Source organism: Chlamydotis macqueenii, chromosome 4, assembly GCF_036417535.1.
Source record: "Chlamydotis macqueenii isolate bChlMac1 chromosome 4, bChlMac1.mat, whole genome shotgun sequence".
Classification (NCBI taxonomy): domain Eukaryota; kingdom Metazoa; phylum Chordata; class Aves; order Otidiformes; family Otididae; genus Chlamydotis; species Chlamydotis macqueenii.
Window position 1 is genome coordinate 30,890,443 of NC_141559.1, and position 15,176 is coordinate 30,905,618.

Genomic DNA, 15,176 nt, shown 5'->3' on the forward strand with positions numbered 1-15,176 from the left:
CAAACAGGTGGGAACTCCTGGATCCAACACTTTCTCCCTCCATTCTCAGTGAGGGACTCTCAGATTACACGAGACTTGCAAACCTCCTCCCACAAGCACTCACTACCCTTCAAAAATAGTGATGCCCCAACTCATTTCCCACCCAGCTGCTTATAAGGCTTTGCTGATTCTAACATCTGAGCTGTCCTCCCAAGCAGCCTCTCAGCTGACCAACCCTTATTCTGTCAAGGACTTGGACTATGAAGGTAGGAATCCTGAAAATTTATCCCAAATTGAACTTACAGGCTCCCAGCTTGTGAGAGGCAATTGCTCCATGGCGGCCTCCTTATTTTCATACAAATGAAGGTGGAGTTTTGAAATATCCTCCTAATCTGACCTTCCTCTGGTTCAGCCCATCATGATACAGTATGCAGACAAAACCCCAAAAGCATAATGGTAAATTTGCTGCAACTCAAAGATGATATTTTGCATTTCCCTGGGAGCAAACAAACTAAAAATAGAAAGCCCCCCAGAATACGTGTTTCCTCTTCAACCTTCACTGAATTAAATGTATAATTCCAGGGCTGCTCCTTTGCTTCATTTTCTTTGCCCTTTTTTTTTCTTCCTGTAGCAGTATTAATGATAGGGGAGAAAGACGGAAATGTAACTGAAATTAAAGTTACAAATGTCTTTAAACTTAAAGTTAAAGGAAACATTTTGATGTTCAGTAAATAACGATCTCCCTCTGGCACCTTGCATTGTCCACTATTTATATTTACTACTGTATTTATGTTCCTATGCTACATGGTGTATCAACCTCAAGAAACTGATCTTTTGCAGCTCTAAAGATCCACAGGAAGGTTCTAAGGCACACAATGCTGATACTGCTTAACTAGCCCTCACTTGCTCCCATTTTCCTGGCAGATGGGTAGGTATAATCCCGCAAAGTCACTGAACTCCATTTTTACCCTGCAACCTTCCATTTTCATCCTAGCAAACCTCCTTTGAACTTCAAGGCAAGTCTTTAGTTTGTCAGGTTCACTTAGCTGCAGCATGTTTTGTGGTTCAACTAATTGCTAGCTGACGTGCAGCAATGTGCTGTGCACAACAAAAGATTTTGAATTCCAGCTGAAGCAAGAGCTGTACCCTTCCATGTATTTAGTTTGTGGGGAGGCTTTCCAAAGGCTTGGCCTAGCTAGCAAAACCTGTTCAGCTGCTAAATTAGGAGCAAAAGCTTTCTACTTTGCCTCCAATTAAGAAAAAAGTGCATATACTTATGCACTAAGACACCTTTATACAGAAAGAAGGAACCAGCATCTTCATTAGCTTTGAATTCTCTGGACAACTTTTTACCCAATGCCACTTAATTTCAAAACCAGAGAAAACAGGAGGACTTAAGATGACTCAGTGGCTTGTACTGCAATGTACAGCATAAAAAGCCACACACAAAAAACCCTTTCAGCCCTAGGAAAGCTCCTGCTATGATGCAAGGGTATGAGCCTGGAAGGCTTCGGGTCAGCTGTCACACCAGCAGCCACAGTCCAAGACGCAGTCTGGGAAGGCACAGGCCCATCTGAGGAGAGAGGGACATCTTCAGTCTGGCAGAGCAGCAGGGCAGAGGGAGGTGAAATCCACCAGGCAGTAGGCCAGCGACACCTCACCTCCAAGTCCTGAAGCTGGCGTTTACAAAGCTCACAAGAATTTGAAGATCCTGCACAGAGTTCATGGGATTTACTTCAAAGAAATGCCTGCTCGGAAACGGATTCTGCAAATTTGCAGATTAAAAGCGACTTTCTCAGCAGCACCCACTTATTGTACATTGCACAGCAGTGTTGGTCCTGCAGGTCAGGTTACTTCCAGACCCAAAAGTCAGGCTGACAAAAAACACTCGGTGATTTTCATACCATGAGGCACACAACCTTGAATTACCTCTTTCTCAACAAGCTACCTACTGAACATCTCCACCGGCCGCTACTGGGCACAATGGGCCAGGCAAGCCCCAGCTCTGTGCAACATTTCTCCTCCGCCTTGTGCAGCAACCTTGCACCATGGAGCAAACCCCAAAGCAGGCAGGACAAGGGCTTGGCAGGCTGGGCAGCCCCACACCAGATGCACATGCCGTCCATCACACTTCCATAATGAAAACAGCTCCCGAGACCTGTCCCAGCAGTCTACACAAGTATTCACATCCACCTGCCTTCCAAGCTGATCCCCTATTAGAGCCCTGCTGGCACGACTCTCCTCCTCTTCCGCCACCTCAATAAAAATTTCTGAAAACACTTGAGTTCAGCGCTGCTGAAATAGAGAATTCACAGATCATGAGAGGGACTACAGAACAAGTCACCAGATACTTCTAACCAATAAACTCGAGGGGACCTATTACTTTGCTTCACCTTATTGCTTTTCTTGCCTGGTCATGCAGGCTCCCTTCTGCAGCCATAAGTAATAATTTTTTTTGTTTTAATGGAGATTCTTCTATTACCACATTTTCCTATTTCTGTGAACCTGGCTTTGTAACCTGAATGCTTCTTTGCAAATGCTTTTCCATGCAATTCCATTAAAATAATACAATAAAATAAAAGAGACTCAGGAATTTTAATACGTGGACGAGCAAGGCAGATCTGTACCTGCATCATTAAGCCAGTTAGATTCATTCTCCAAACCTCTACTGCTTTGAGCTTACAGGCTACAGAAAACTTTAACAACTGTTTTTTTTTTTCTTAAGGGAAAAAAAAAAAAAGTTATCCAGAGATCCAGAGTTGCTGAAATGCTGATATTTGGCAGAGAGGAGGTCAAGACTGTTTAGGATCAGCAACAACAAATCTGAAATATGTTAATTGTTTTCTACTAAAACTTTCAGAAAAAATTGTGGTCAGTAACAGAAAGTTCAACAGGAAAATTTAAAGTCTTGTAGGGCTATACGTGCCTCCACTGAGTGAGCTACCTGAAACAACCAACATCTGAAAGCTTAGTGACACGGCTAAACAAGAGAAATGAACCTCTGTTTGGGAAGCACTATTTTCCAGCCAGTTTCTTTTCAGGCATAATTACTAAAAACTAGTATTAATGACTGAGGGTAACAATCTAGGATTGAGGAGTAAAAGGCCTAAGGTTTTGACTAGCAGCTGAACTATAAATATACAGTTCGTTTATATATTCCTAGCCATACGACCTCTACTGAGTTTGTAATTTTTCTGTGTCTCAACTCTCTCAAATAAATAGGGGTAAAGGTGCTTATTTCCTTAATCAACCAACACTCAGTTTTGACATCTTTGAAAGAACAGTTATGCAAGAATTAATATTACAAGAAAAAGAATTCCAGCAAAAACTCGTTTTCAGGTTTAGAAAAAATTACTCAGAAGTTGTGATGCTTTCAACCAATTTATTGTCTATGTTCAACAGGCACAGAACAAACAACCTTCTTCTATAAGCTGAAAAAGCAAAACAAAACTGAAGTCAAAATGCCTATGTAAGGGAAATCATGATGACTAGTAAACCAGAGTTGGAGAAAAATAAAACTTCTGAATGCATTCTGATCATAGCTTTCTTAAAGCTCATCCTTATATGGGTTATGGAAACAAAATATTCACCCCAAGGAACCTATGACTCATAAACCTGAAAGCATGAGTTATAACCATCATCTAAAGTGAAGCTTGTATTAATAGTTTGAAATCCTTTCTATACTTGTATTCTTCTGCTTGCTCCTCCTCTTTTATTTTTCTTATAATAGCCTCTCCCACCATTTTATTTAGCAGTTATACTATTTTCTCACCATTCTATGGAGATAATTTAAACTTTAGGACTTCAGATCCCCCTGTAACAGTGACTAAGGCTGGCTCTTGGGATCCGTGATGCCATTCCCTGCATTGCTGGTTTTTATTTTTGTGAAATTAAACATTTTACAGCTAACCTATCCTAGGTGAATATTTCAACACTAGCAGAGTAAAAGACTCAAGTGTCTTAAAACTTGCCCTATATCAAGGTGTCTCACTTCCTCATCTTCAAAATGGGAACAAGATCATCCATTTTGTCCACACAGTTTGTCAGAATACACATTCGTCATACAGCAAAACACTCTTCCTCCTGTGCATTTCCAAAGCAGAGCAGAGCTCTCAACACAAGAAACAGTAATATCATTACAGTGTTTTACAATAAAAGCAAGACTGGGGACAATAAAAATAGTTAGTAAGAAGCATACTGAGCTAGTCTTACTGCAGACAACCATTTCTGAAATGGATAACTTGAAAAATGACCTAAGAAAAAAGAAATCAAATGATCCGTAACATTTTTCTTCCCTATTACCCCACTTCAAATCTTGAGCATTTCAGCTGTTCTTAAGCTGAAAAACTGAAAAGATGAGGGAGAATGGTATGATAAAAATTCCTACTCAGGCAGGCAGATAAAACAAGTATCACAGTTTTTAATACTTGAGTTTACCAACTGCAGAACAAGGGATAAATCTCATCTGAATTTTGGCTCCAAGACCTGTCAATGTGGACATACCCAGCAGGCCCTAGCCTCACCTGTGACACTTGGGCAACCTTGTGCTTTTAAAAGGTTTAGGGGAAAAAGCAAACAAACAAATAAAACCCGTAGCCATCCCTGAAATTAATCTACTGCTTTGTAACACCCATGTTCATTTGCAAAAATCCATTAAGTCATCCACTCAAGAGCTGGAAGCAGAACTGGTCATTGCTGACCTACAGCACCCAAAAGGATTTCTGAAGCACTGCAATATAGCAAGAGAGAGGCAAACAACCGTGAGAATCCTCCTTTCACTTCACAAGCTGAGCGACCCTAATGCCTTTTGTCCTAAATGACTAAATTTGTAGAGAGAGATGAAAGAAATTCCCTTACAAAGCACACTCTAGCTGTGCAGATCTGTTTCACAAAATAAAGAGGTAAATAAGTTCTATACTATAAAATTAAAAAAAAAAAAAAAAACCACCACCACCACTTTCTGGGCTTTTCTGTAATTTTTTTTTCACCCGTGTATTGCTCAGTGACACTTTTTCCATAAGTTTCATGAGTATCATGATCTCATGTAACAGAAGAGATATACAATTCTTTACCTTTCTCACTTCCAAAGAATCATTACGGCAGAAGTCTGGAGAAACAGTCCCCAAAACCAATATTTTAAAAATAGGTGGTGTGTCTTAGCTGTTCAGCAACTTACAGGTTTATTTATTGAAGTCCATGCTAAGTTACTGAACTTGAAAATATATCCAAAAAGCAACCATCTGGTTTCCATCTGTCCTCATGGGAACCAGGAAAGGGCTTTAACTGAAAAATAAAATATCAGGGTGCAAAAGAGCAAGATCTCAGGGAGGGAGTGACACATACAAAGAAAAATTCCCTGTGTAATGCATTTAATGTTTAAAAAACCAACAAACTATCAAGAAGCTAAAATTACATGTTACAAAAAGAAGAAAAATGACACCCCAGATTTTTAAGACACATCTTATATGAAAAATGAGCAAATAACCCACAAAAAATTATTTTTATTACATAATTTAAAAATTATAACCTTCATAATAAACATTGAGACATGCTTACAGAACAAATTAATTCTAAAGTCACATACCTAAAAATACTTGCCAACACATGCAAATATTAGACATCTACTACTGTACATGGCTGGCACGCACAATTTTATCTCTTTGTATTTAAGCAACCTCCAAGCAAAGGGGACTTGCAATTGTGTAATTCCAGTTCCTTCCAGGGACAGAGAACAATTCCATATTTAAAAAATATGCAATATTGCCTTACACAGGAAAAAAAGAGAGCTTTTATTCTCCCTTCAAATATTTTGCCAACATTCAGTTACAAAACATCTAAATTGGTTTTCCACAAGAGGTATGTGCACATCTGCCTCCAAAAACATACTGCTTCAAACCTGTAAGTAAAGCTTTTGAAGGCATTGCTTTAAGTAACCCTTCCAACCTCCAAGGCAAGCTACTTCTTGCCCTTTATTTTGTTTCTCTCAATTATATTTCTTCCACTTGCACATAAAGAATAGAGGAAGTCAAGTGAAAACCTGACCAACAGTACAAAAGTGTTTATTCCAAAATATTTATAAGGAAGCTGATCACAAAGATTTTCCTCTCTTGCCTTTGCCACGTAGGCTCACAAGTTTTCCTGCATACCTTTTAAAAGGCAAGCTGTTGCCATGACCTAGCCACCATGCAAACTGGGATGCTGGAGCCCATCAACCTCAGATGGGATCCACTTGGGTTCACTGGCCCAGTAATCTCTAGGCCATACCACTGCTTTCTACCAACTACCATTTTGAGCCTCACACTACATACGAAAAAAACCAAAAAAAAAACCAAAAAAAAACCAAAACAACCCACACTAAAAAGCCTGAGCAAGACCCTGTTTCTTTTCCCAATAACTACAGATTATTTTGGTTAGTCCCTACCTAGCAAACAGCACAGCCAGCCCCATCTCTGACCTGCCGTGAGGCTGGTGGTATACCCAGCCATTCTTCTCCACATTGCCGTTATCTTCACATCACACTTAAGTCTGCACCACTGTATTAATTTCCACATACTCCACATGAATCTGTGTCAAATTATGACCGATCAAGAGTAAAGCAGGCATCCATAGATGACTGCACAGTACATCTTACATTTATTATGAATGAAGGTCACTCAATGTTACCACCAGAAATATACCAAATTGAACTTAACAAAATATATTCTGGTTCCTATAATTAACTTGATCAAACCGAGTTCTTTCACATCTTTCATAAAACGCCACATGGAAATGCTCAAAGTGCAGAAACCATTAGCTCGAGTCATAATGCTCTCCCAATTTTCTTGGACCTCAAAGTAACACTACTAACCAACTGGTCACTGTGTTCCTTTAAAGCAGCAGCAAACCAGGGCAGCATCTATGAATTTATATACTCCTTTCCAGACTAACCTCAACATGCTTGCATTGTAGTTCAAACTATCAGTAGTCGGTGTAGAAGTAGGCAAAAGCTCAGAGAAGTGTAAAAACCCCTGAAGATAATTAAAAGCAGTAAAACCAAAATTAGATACGTCTCAGATTTTCCTGCTTATGGCACCAAGTTGTATTTTCAAGGCAAACATTGTTTCACATTGACAGTATCTCTTTAATCTTGCATGTGAAACAGCTCAAAATATTTTATCTAATTTGGTTTTGTTTTCAGAGAAGAGACAAGAACAGAAGAATATAATTATGGAGATCCCTCAATATTAAAATGGCTTATCTTGCCACCCTGTTTATATTCTTAAGCCGTGCCTCCCATGCGCTTTCAGCATCTGCAGTTAGCATGAGCCAGTCTGGCTCCAAGAAGCACTTTCTTCCAGGCTATAAAGAACAAATAAACAATTGAAGCAAATCTCCTGATAAACAGCAATCAGAGCAAGGAAGTTTTCACAGGCAGAGGAGCCAGGAGAGCACTGTTTATGGCTTTGGTTTCATGGGATCTGGGCAGAATTAGAAACAGCTGAGACCATGGGACTGTAGACTGGTAGAGCAGCATGAGAGGACATCTGTCCCACCCCCAGATGCTGGGACTGAGGCTATTCCTTTCATCTCTGCTAGTCTGATCCTGACTTAGCCTTCAGCTGTCAGGTAGCCAATGCTGGTGAGTCAGATGCTACACTGGGTAGGAAGGGTGAGAACAGGAGGGGACCAGGCTAACTCATGATTAAATTGATTTTCAAACCACTCACCCCTGCACCCAACTAGAAGCAGCTTCAGACAAGTTACTACCTGATCGAGACACACCTGCTATTCCTTTCCTATATCTGATACTAATCCTGCCCATCAGTTTATGGTGACAGGAGAAAGTGGGCCAAATCTCCACACACCCAGCTGCCTGCTGGAGTGACTCAGTGGGCTCCTGGAAAGTGCATTTCTAAATGACCTGCCTGCCTCATTGGGAGACAGAAAAGCAAGTGACACACTAGATATAATGCATGATTCTTCTGATGAGCTGTATAATACCTTGTTTCATCAAGAAACTTTTAATGCCAACTTTACAAGTTTCACTCGAGAAGATGCTCCAGGCATGAGCCACGCCACAAGAAACTCCTTTCCTCGGAGGCTGAGCAAAGGGAATATCTTAGTAATGGTAGCTAAGGTCCAAAGTACAGAAGGACAACAGGAAAAACAAGAAACAACAAGCACAGCTGTAGCCTTTTAGAAAAGAAAGCACTCACACAACCATTCAACTACACATCACTTAAGGCTGGGAACAAGCACCACCACCCTGGAGAGGTGGACGTTTGCCAGACCTACAACCGTGTCATCTCTTATATTCTTATACCGATGAACTCTCAGAGAGAGACGGTCCTTTCGCTAAGGGCAAGATAATTTGTTGGAAAAGGTAGTAACTGGTGAAGAGATATTGTTACGGGCCTTAACTAACAACCAGCGAGGAACTTAGCAATGCTGAAGGTGGGCACCAACAGCAATCACGGTGTGCAACCGCTGTTTTCTTTGGTAACAAGAAAAGATGGTTCTCATTATGTGATGGCTTCAGAGGCCAATCCTCCTCCAAGATACGCACTCACATAATTAAATAAAAATAGTAGTCTTCTAATAAAAGCCAATACTTAGCCCTGGGAGACTTCTGAGAGCTTGAAGGAATTTCTTGCTTGTGCTGCTCTTCAGTTCCAATAACCCACACATGAGCATCCTGCTCCCTTCTTCCAACCCCTCCCAAAACATAGTCCCAGGCTAACTGTGGTGTACTGAAATTCAATAAATTGTAGGTTTCAGGAATGGGGAGACTGGACCAAACTGTAACTTCTACAGTAGACGCTGCAATTAGCAAAGGGAGGCTGCTACTTTGTGAAACAGTAGTATCACTTTGGGAAACATCTCTTCAAGATGCTGAGCTGCAGTATTTTCATCCATGTAACTCAGGGGTTAACTGTTTAAGTAAACCCATCATTTTGTTAGCCAACAAAAATGACCCAAAAAAAGAAGTGCCTCTAGTCAATCAGTAGAAGAGGAGTGGAAAAAGAGCCTGGATAAGACCTGGTTTTAATTAAACAAGTGTTAATAAATCTGAAGCTCAAAAGGAAGAAGAACTAGACTTCAATCAATGTAGAGCAAGTGACAGAAGGTTGGAAAAGGCCTTTGTCGACTCACATAATTAATATCTAGTAAGTTTTTTAAAACGCCATAAATCAAGACACATTTCAGGCTACAGCAGCACATCTTTCAATCATGGCCACTTAATTCCATGCACTTTGCCAAACAACTTACATGTTTTTATCCTCTAAACAACTGTTATGATGATTCTCTTTTTTTTTTTTTAAAGGTATCTTACCTTTGCAGAGTCATGTTCAAATTGCCTGTACACGCCTTGATCTTGTTCTGCGCTTCTAGATGAGTCATCCCATCCGTACTTATCCCATCAATGGTGAGAACCACATCACCTATGCCCACGTGTGCTCGGGCTGCTTTGCCACCATCGTTAAGCTGAAATATCACAAAAATGGTAAATGAGAAACTTGGATGGTTTATGTTTATATTCTCTGAACACAGGACCACAGTATCTTACTCACAGTGCTGCTTCATAGAAAGAAAAAGAAAAAGAAAAAATATCTTTTCTCTTTTGTGAGTACACCTCTGTGAAAGTCACTGTAATATCTTTCTTTCTGGTGAAGCAATATTTATAGGTTCCTGTTCTTATTTCACTTGAATAACAGGAAAAGTATTGCACAATATTGCCTATTGTTCAAAAATCAAACTCCTACTTTCCTGGCTGGAAGCTGCACACATGCACCAAGAGACACAAGTAGGGATAGGCACACACAGTTTCCTGGATTCTAAATTCCAGCCTCTTCTGTCTTCATATATGAAATTCTTCCCACAAGAAGAGAGAGGAAGGCTGTAAACCAGCTTTTTCCATTCTAGATTTTCCATCTAAACAATCTCTTCAAAGTTTATGTATTTGTCAATGACTGGTCGTGTGCATGGAAGACTTCATTAACAGTGGAGCTGACTTCTCCCCAGCTGCAACTACTAGAAAGTCAAAAGTTCAACATCACAGACAGACTGGTTATAGGACTTTGTTTTGCCTTTCTCTCGGTGGGTTTATAGACCCCAGTGACCTGCAATATATTCAGACCAGAATAAGAAAGGTCTCTTGAGCAGTCTGCCTCTTTGATCAAGGTCACTGCCAAAGTTTGGCTCAACTGCCTTTGGTCCACTTGAATTAAACACTCTCGCAACAGAAACCTTTGTAACTTTCACATTATTGACCTCAATCAAACAATAAATTCATCTTTTCATCTGATGCTACTGAATTTCAACTAGCTTCATTCCCAAGAACAGAAATAGACAAAGCAACACATGGTAAGATCTCTGTACTGATTTATATCCCCGGTCCTCAATCTGCTAATCACTTTATAGCTGGCTGCAGAGAGCAGTCCTCGATGGTGCAAATTCCCTCTTTGTTTCCAGACATATTTTCTATCTTACAGAAGAGAAGATGTAGCTGCTTGTGCTGTGCTTACAAAACCTCACAACTCTTTCCTTTGCCTGCAAGCATGAGTCTGTTCTTTGAACAAAGTGCTACATTTTTGGGGAGGTGCTGCAAACAGCAGAATTACTTCATTTCTATTTCCAAAAGCAGAGTTCACCTTGGGCCACAGTCATGCACTAGTAAGCAACTTCTCAAAGGGAGGTAGAAGGAAGACTTTCATCTCTGTTGTTTTTTAATTGCCTCTGGTTTAGTTAATTCAGTAGGGACCAAGAAGTTTTGGTTCTTTGTAGTTCTGTTTGACAATGACCAACCACAAAGTATGGTCCACCAGGCTCCACACCATTCACTTCTCCAATAGAAGTGAGGCTAGGTCTTGGAAAAAAAAAAAAACCAACCTTGAAAAAACCATCTGTGGCAAAGGGGCAGAAATACATTAAATACTACATAGTCAGTCTGTATGAACAGTCACTTGTTGGTAGACTCGTGGAAAGTGTCCCATCAGCCTACCTGATACTGTTAAGCCTTTCCCAAATTCTCAGACTATAATACATGATGGCTGTGACACGTGTATTGGGCAGCATCTGAAGACAAATACTTTAACAGAGGAAAAGGTATTATTGCCTAATGCTGCAAGACAAATGCAAATGCAATACATATAACTTGACAACATATAGACTGAAAGAAGGAAACTTCACATTCAGTGGATCATGGCTGGCATTTTTCAACATCAGTCTATGTCCCACAAACACCTGCAGTAGCAATCTTTAGCAACTAAAAGCAATAGCCAAAAATTCAAAGAAAAACAGAAAAATCCTTCCATTTGGTGTTAATTCTGTGCTACTAAATACATTTTTCTGGTGAAAGGGGAGGCCTGAGATGTAGGAAGACTTGTCATCTATCAGATTCAAAATCGTGGACAGTCCTCAGAGCAAAATTTTACCCAGAGTTGAAACCAAAGGGTTCTAAGAAGAGAAAGTTAGCAGAGCAAGTCCCATGCAAGGAAGAAAAGTAGAGGACAAAGGAAAAAGGAGATGAATAATTTCAGAAAACAACTTCTTGACTTGCTAAATTCATCAGAATTACAACTTGTATGGTGCATCCTTTACAAAAGGCTTCAACAACAAAGCCAAAATTCCTCCAAAATTTGGTGTTCATACCCAAATTCTGAGCTAAGAGACCCAGTTACCACAAAACACAGATCAGGGAACCCTACAAGTATATAGAAAGCTATGACCAACATAGCTATTTATAGGGAAGCTCCTCAAACCTTTGGGTGAGGGGCGGAACCTGCCATAAACAGATCCCTAAATCGATACATTACGACATGCTGACATTTGTCAGCCAGGTCTGGAAAAGGGAAAGGAACGTAAGTGCACTAAAAGCTAAAGGTCAAACAGATCACTATGCTTTGTGATTGGACTGCTGAAGTGAATAAAATCTAGGTTTCTCTAAACATTCACAATGCGCATGACATTCACTCATCGTAATTCGTGATGAAAAAAAAAGCAACCTACACACATTCAGCAGTGAGACTTCAAAAGCATGCTTCAGGGAGACTGTTTTAAGGGGAGAGGAGGGGAGTTACCATCCAAGTAACTATAAAAAGTATAAAATTACAGAAATTAATTTTAAAAGAAAATTTTTTTTTTTTTTGTGTTTGATTCCAGTGGCCAACACTCTGCTCACCTGACTTTCAAGAGGTCACTCTTAAAACTGTTGCCTACTGGGGATGAAACTCTTTGCAAGTACACATGGGAGACAGCTGTAAAAATCATTTCAGCAAAACCCCAGGCTGAAAATTCTGTAAAATATATGGCTGGAAAATGCACCCTGGAGATGAGGAAAAAAGCAGGCAGATTGCGAGAAGCGTGACGAGCCCCTTGCTACGTCCACAAGATCTGCCGTTCAGGCAGGGGACTGAATCTTCCTCATAGGTGAGGCTGTCACAGGCACACCTGAACAAATTACTGGACATGAGTGTAAGAACTGCACATGCAGAGGGATGCCAGAGCAGTAATCTCCTTATCTAGATACAGTGAATAAGACTTCCAAGTTAACACCTACTGATTTTGGATAAGAGATCTGACTAACCAAGAGAAGCGAGGGTGGTACTTCTAGGAAATCTCAGCTGGAGCACAAGTCTTCCCTGAGAGTACCAGCCAGCATCCTTGGCTTGTGAAGCACCCGTAACGAAGTGTGACTTAAGCTACAGGGGCAGAGTTTTACCACAGATGCAAGAGGAGTATAATCACAAGAACAGGTATATAACAATAAACAAACATCTACACTGAACACAGCAGGAGGAATTAGAACACTTGACGTAATTAAGGATCTTTTCCACGCTGCAGACATATTTATACCCCAGGAGCCTCCATTTTGACACTCCTTAGACTCTGTAACTTTGCGATACCATTACAAACAATAAATTCATACATATACTTGGGATTATGTGTGCAAAACGGTGTACATATTCAAACCAAAATTGAAAGAAAGATTCCCCGTATTCCTTGTCACAATGGAAACTAACTCCATTTATTTCTTTTTTTTCACGCGGATTTTGAAAAATCCAACAGATGCAGAAGACATCGAAAGATGTAGGTGCTAATACAAAAGAAAATTTGAAATGGTATTTATAAATTATTACTACTTTTGCATCACATTTTTTGTCCTGTGTAAGTGATTTTGCTCTTAAACTGCAAATTTAACCTTAGCTTAGTAAGATTACCTGACATCAGTCACCAGTGAACTACAGTATTACCTATGCTTAAATACCAAAAGACTAGTAAACTGATGGACAAAAAGCAAAAACACACCTAACGCTTAATTCCTAGTAGGAGAAAAGCATATCCTTAAAACACACCTTTATAAAATATACATGTGCAAACAAATTGAATCAATGCAACAAAACTGGCTACCTATGAATCAAACTAACTTCTAAGCATCAGAAATATTACGGATGGATCTGTTTTAATTTTGTATTTACAGTATGAACAAGTTTTTAAAATCAAGAATGAATTACAGCTACAAAAAAATGAGATTTTTTTTTTTTAATGTTAACCAGTAGATTTTAAAACTACAAAATGGCCAAACCAGAAATGTTTCCTCCTACTTAGTTCCATCTTTCTGTACTCTGGGAAGCTCATTTGGAGATGGAGGGGGAGGGCAAGCGGGAGAAACATTTCATGATGAGGCACCTGCTGAGCCCAATCACTCCCACAGCCCCCAGCAGCAAATCTCTTCTTGGCCCCTCAGCAGCAAATCAGCTTCATGGCCAAAAGCCAGCCTATGCCATCCAGAGACGCTCAGAATGCTTTCTAATAAACATAAATAAAATCACCCATCTAATATTAGATTTCAGTTTTATTTGGGGGGGGAAAAAAAAGCGCTTTTGTTGTTCTTGTTGTTTTAAACATTAGAATTCCAAAACTGCAAATATTGTTCTAAAATTCTAAAACACATTCCAAATAGAGATAAAAGTAAAGCAGTTCTTGATCCAGGATGAACTTCAAAAGTAACTGTATAAGAAGTAATCTCAGTATAATTCTACACCTCAGGTTTTCAAAAGCAAACAGCCCAAAACACACTGGAATACAACAGTTTTCTTGAACTAAATTTTAGCCAGCCTATTATTTCAGTTTGCAATAACCAGTATTTACAAAAAAAAAAAAAAGAGAGAGATAGAGAGAAAAATAACTTTTTTACAGTTACTCTCAAACTTTAATGAGATATTTTAAAAGATCCTTTCCAGGAAAAATGCATGTGTGCATATGTAGCTTAACTCATTTCTAATTAAACATAACCATCTATTTTTCCTCACAGGACTAAGAAGAAAACTTGACAAGCATCTCTTCTTTGACCTATCATTATTTAGCCTTTATGCAGTAATAAATGAAGTAGTTAAATTGCAGTTACTCATAACACATGGTCTATTTGACCGGAGATTGAAGCTGCCTTTTATCTCTTCCATGCCATCTGCCTTGACTCAATCTTAGCTGCAACTGGCTCGTGTGATAGTGCATCACAACCACTTTCCCAAAGAAATTACTGCATAGTCTGACAGTAAATAATGGTCACGCCATTACACAAACATCCTTCAACGTCATCTGCAACTTTCTCTCAGAATGTAATTCACTGCTCTCCCAATTTAAAACTCCCTGGGCTATCTGAAATCCCTCCAGGTTGATCTTGACCCCTCGAGCGTTTCTGATACATGGTTGGCTACAGCAATTCAGTTTAAAGACATGCACCATCAAAGCAGAAGTCAACCAGTCAATGATCTTTGTATCATCACCAGTCTTGCTTCTCTTTCAGTCTACATCTATACTAAAGTCTTTTAAATAATTAAAAAACCAAAACACAACACACCTGCATATGGAAAAAACATTATAGAACTTTGTCGAATCACAAAATAAGCAATCAGGCAACCTCTCTTTTATCAAATAACGCTCTGCCTTTTCACGCAGATGTTCAAACCACGAGGACTTTACCTCCCTGCTATAATACACATTTACACCCATTATCTGTTACTACTTTGTTTATGTCTAGCCTCATTTCACCTGATCGAAGTACTGCCTTGCACAAATAGCCAATATTTTAACAGCATGCTCTCAAACATACATAGAGCTCAAAGTATGCTAGAAAACTCCCCTTCAGTCAATCACTGCAAGCTTGGAGAAGCAGTCCTTACTGTATTTTTGGAGAACACATCCTTGCCCCAAAACAC

The 15,176-nt window shown here is 39.6% G+C and overlaps 1 protein-coding gene across 4 annotated transcripts in view; it reads right to left on the reverse strand.

Moving 5' to 3' along the window:
* PDLIM5 (PDZ and LIM domain 5) overlaps positions 1-15,176 on the reverse strand; it is a 130,893-nt gene that overhangs the window by 82,667 nt on the left and 33,050 nt on the right. For all 4 annotated transcript variants that reach the window (XM_086746127.1, XM_086746125.1, XM_086746124.1 and 1 more), the window contains exon 2: positions 9,293-9,444. In XM_086746127.1, the coding sequence (XP_086602253.1) occupies positions 9,293-9,444 (152 nt within the window). The remainder of the gene's footprint in view (positions 1-9,292; positions 9,445-15,176) is intronic.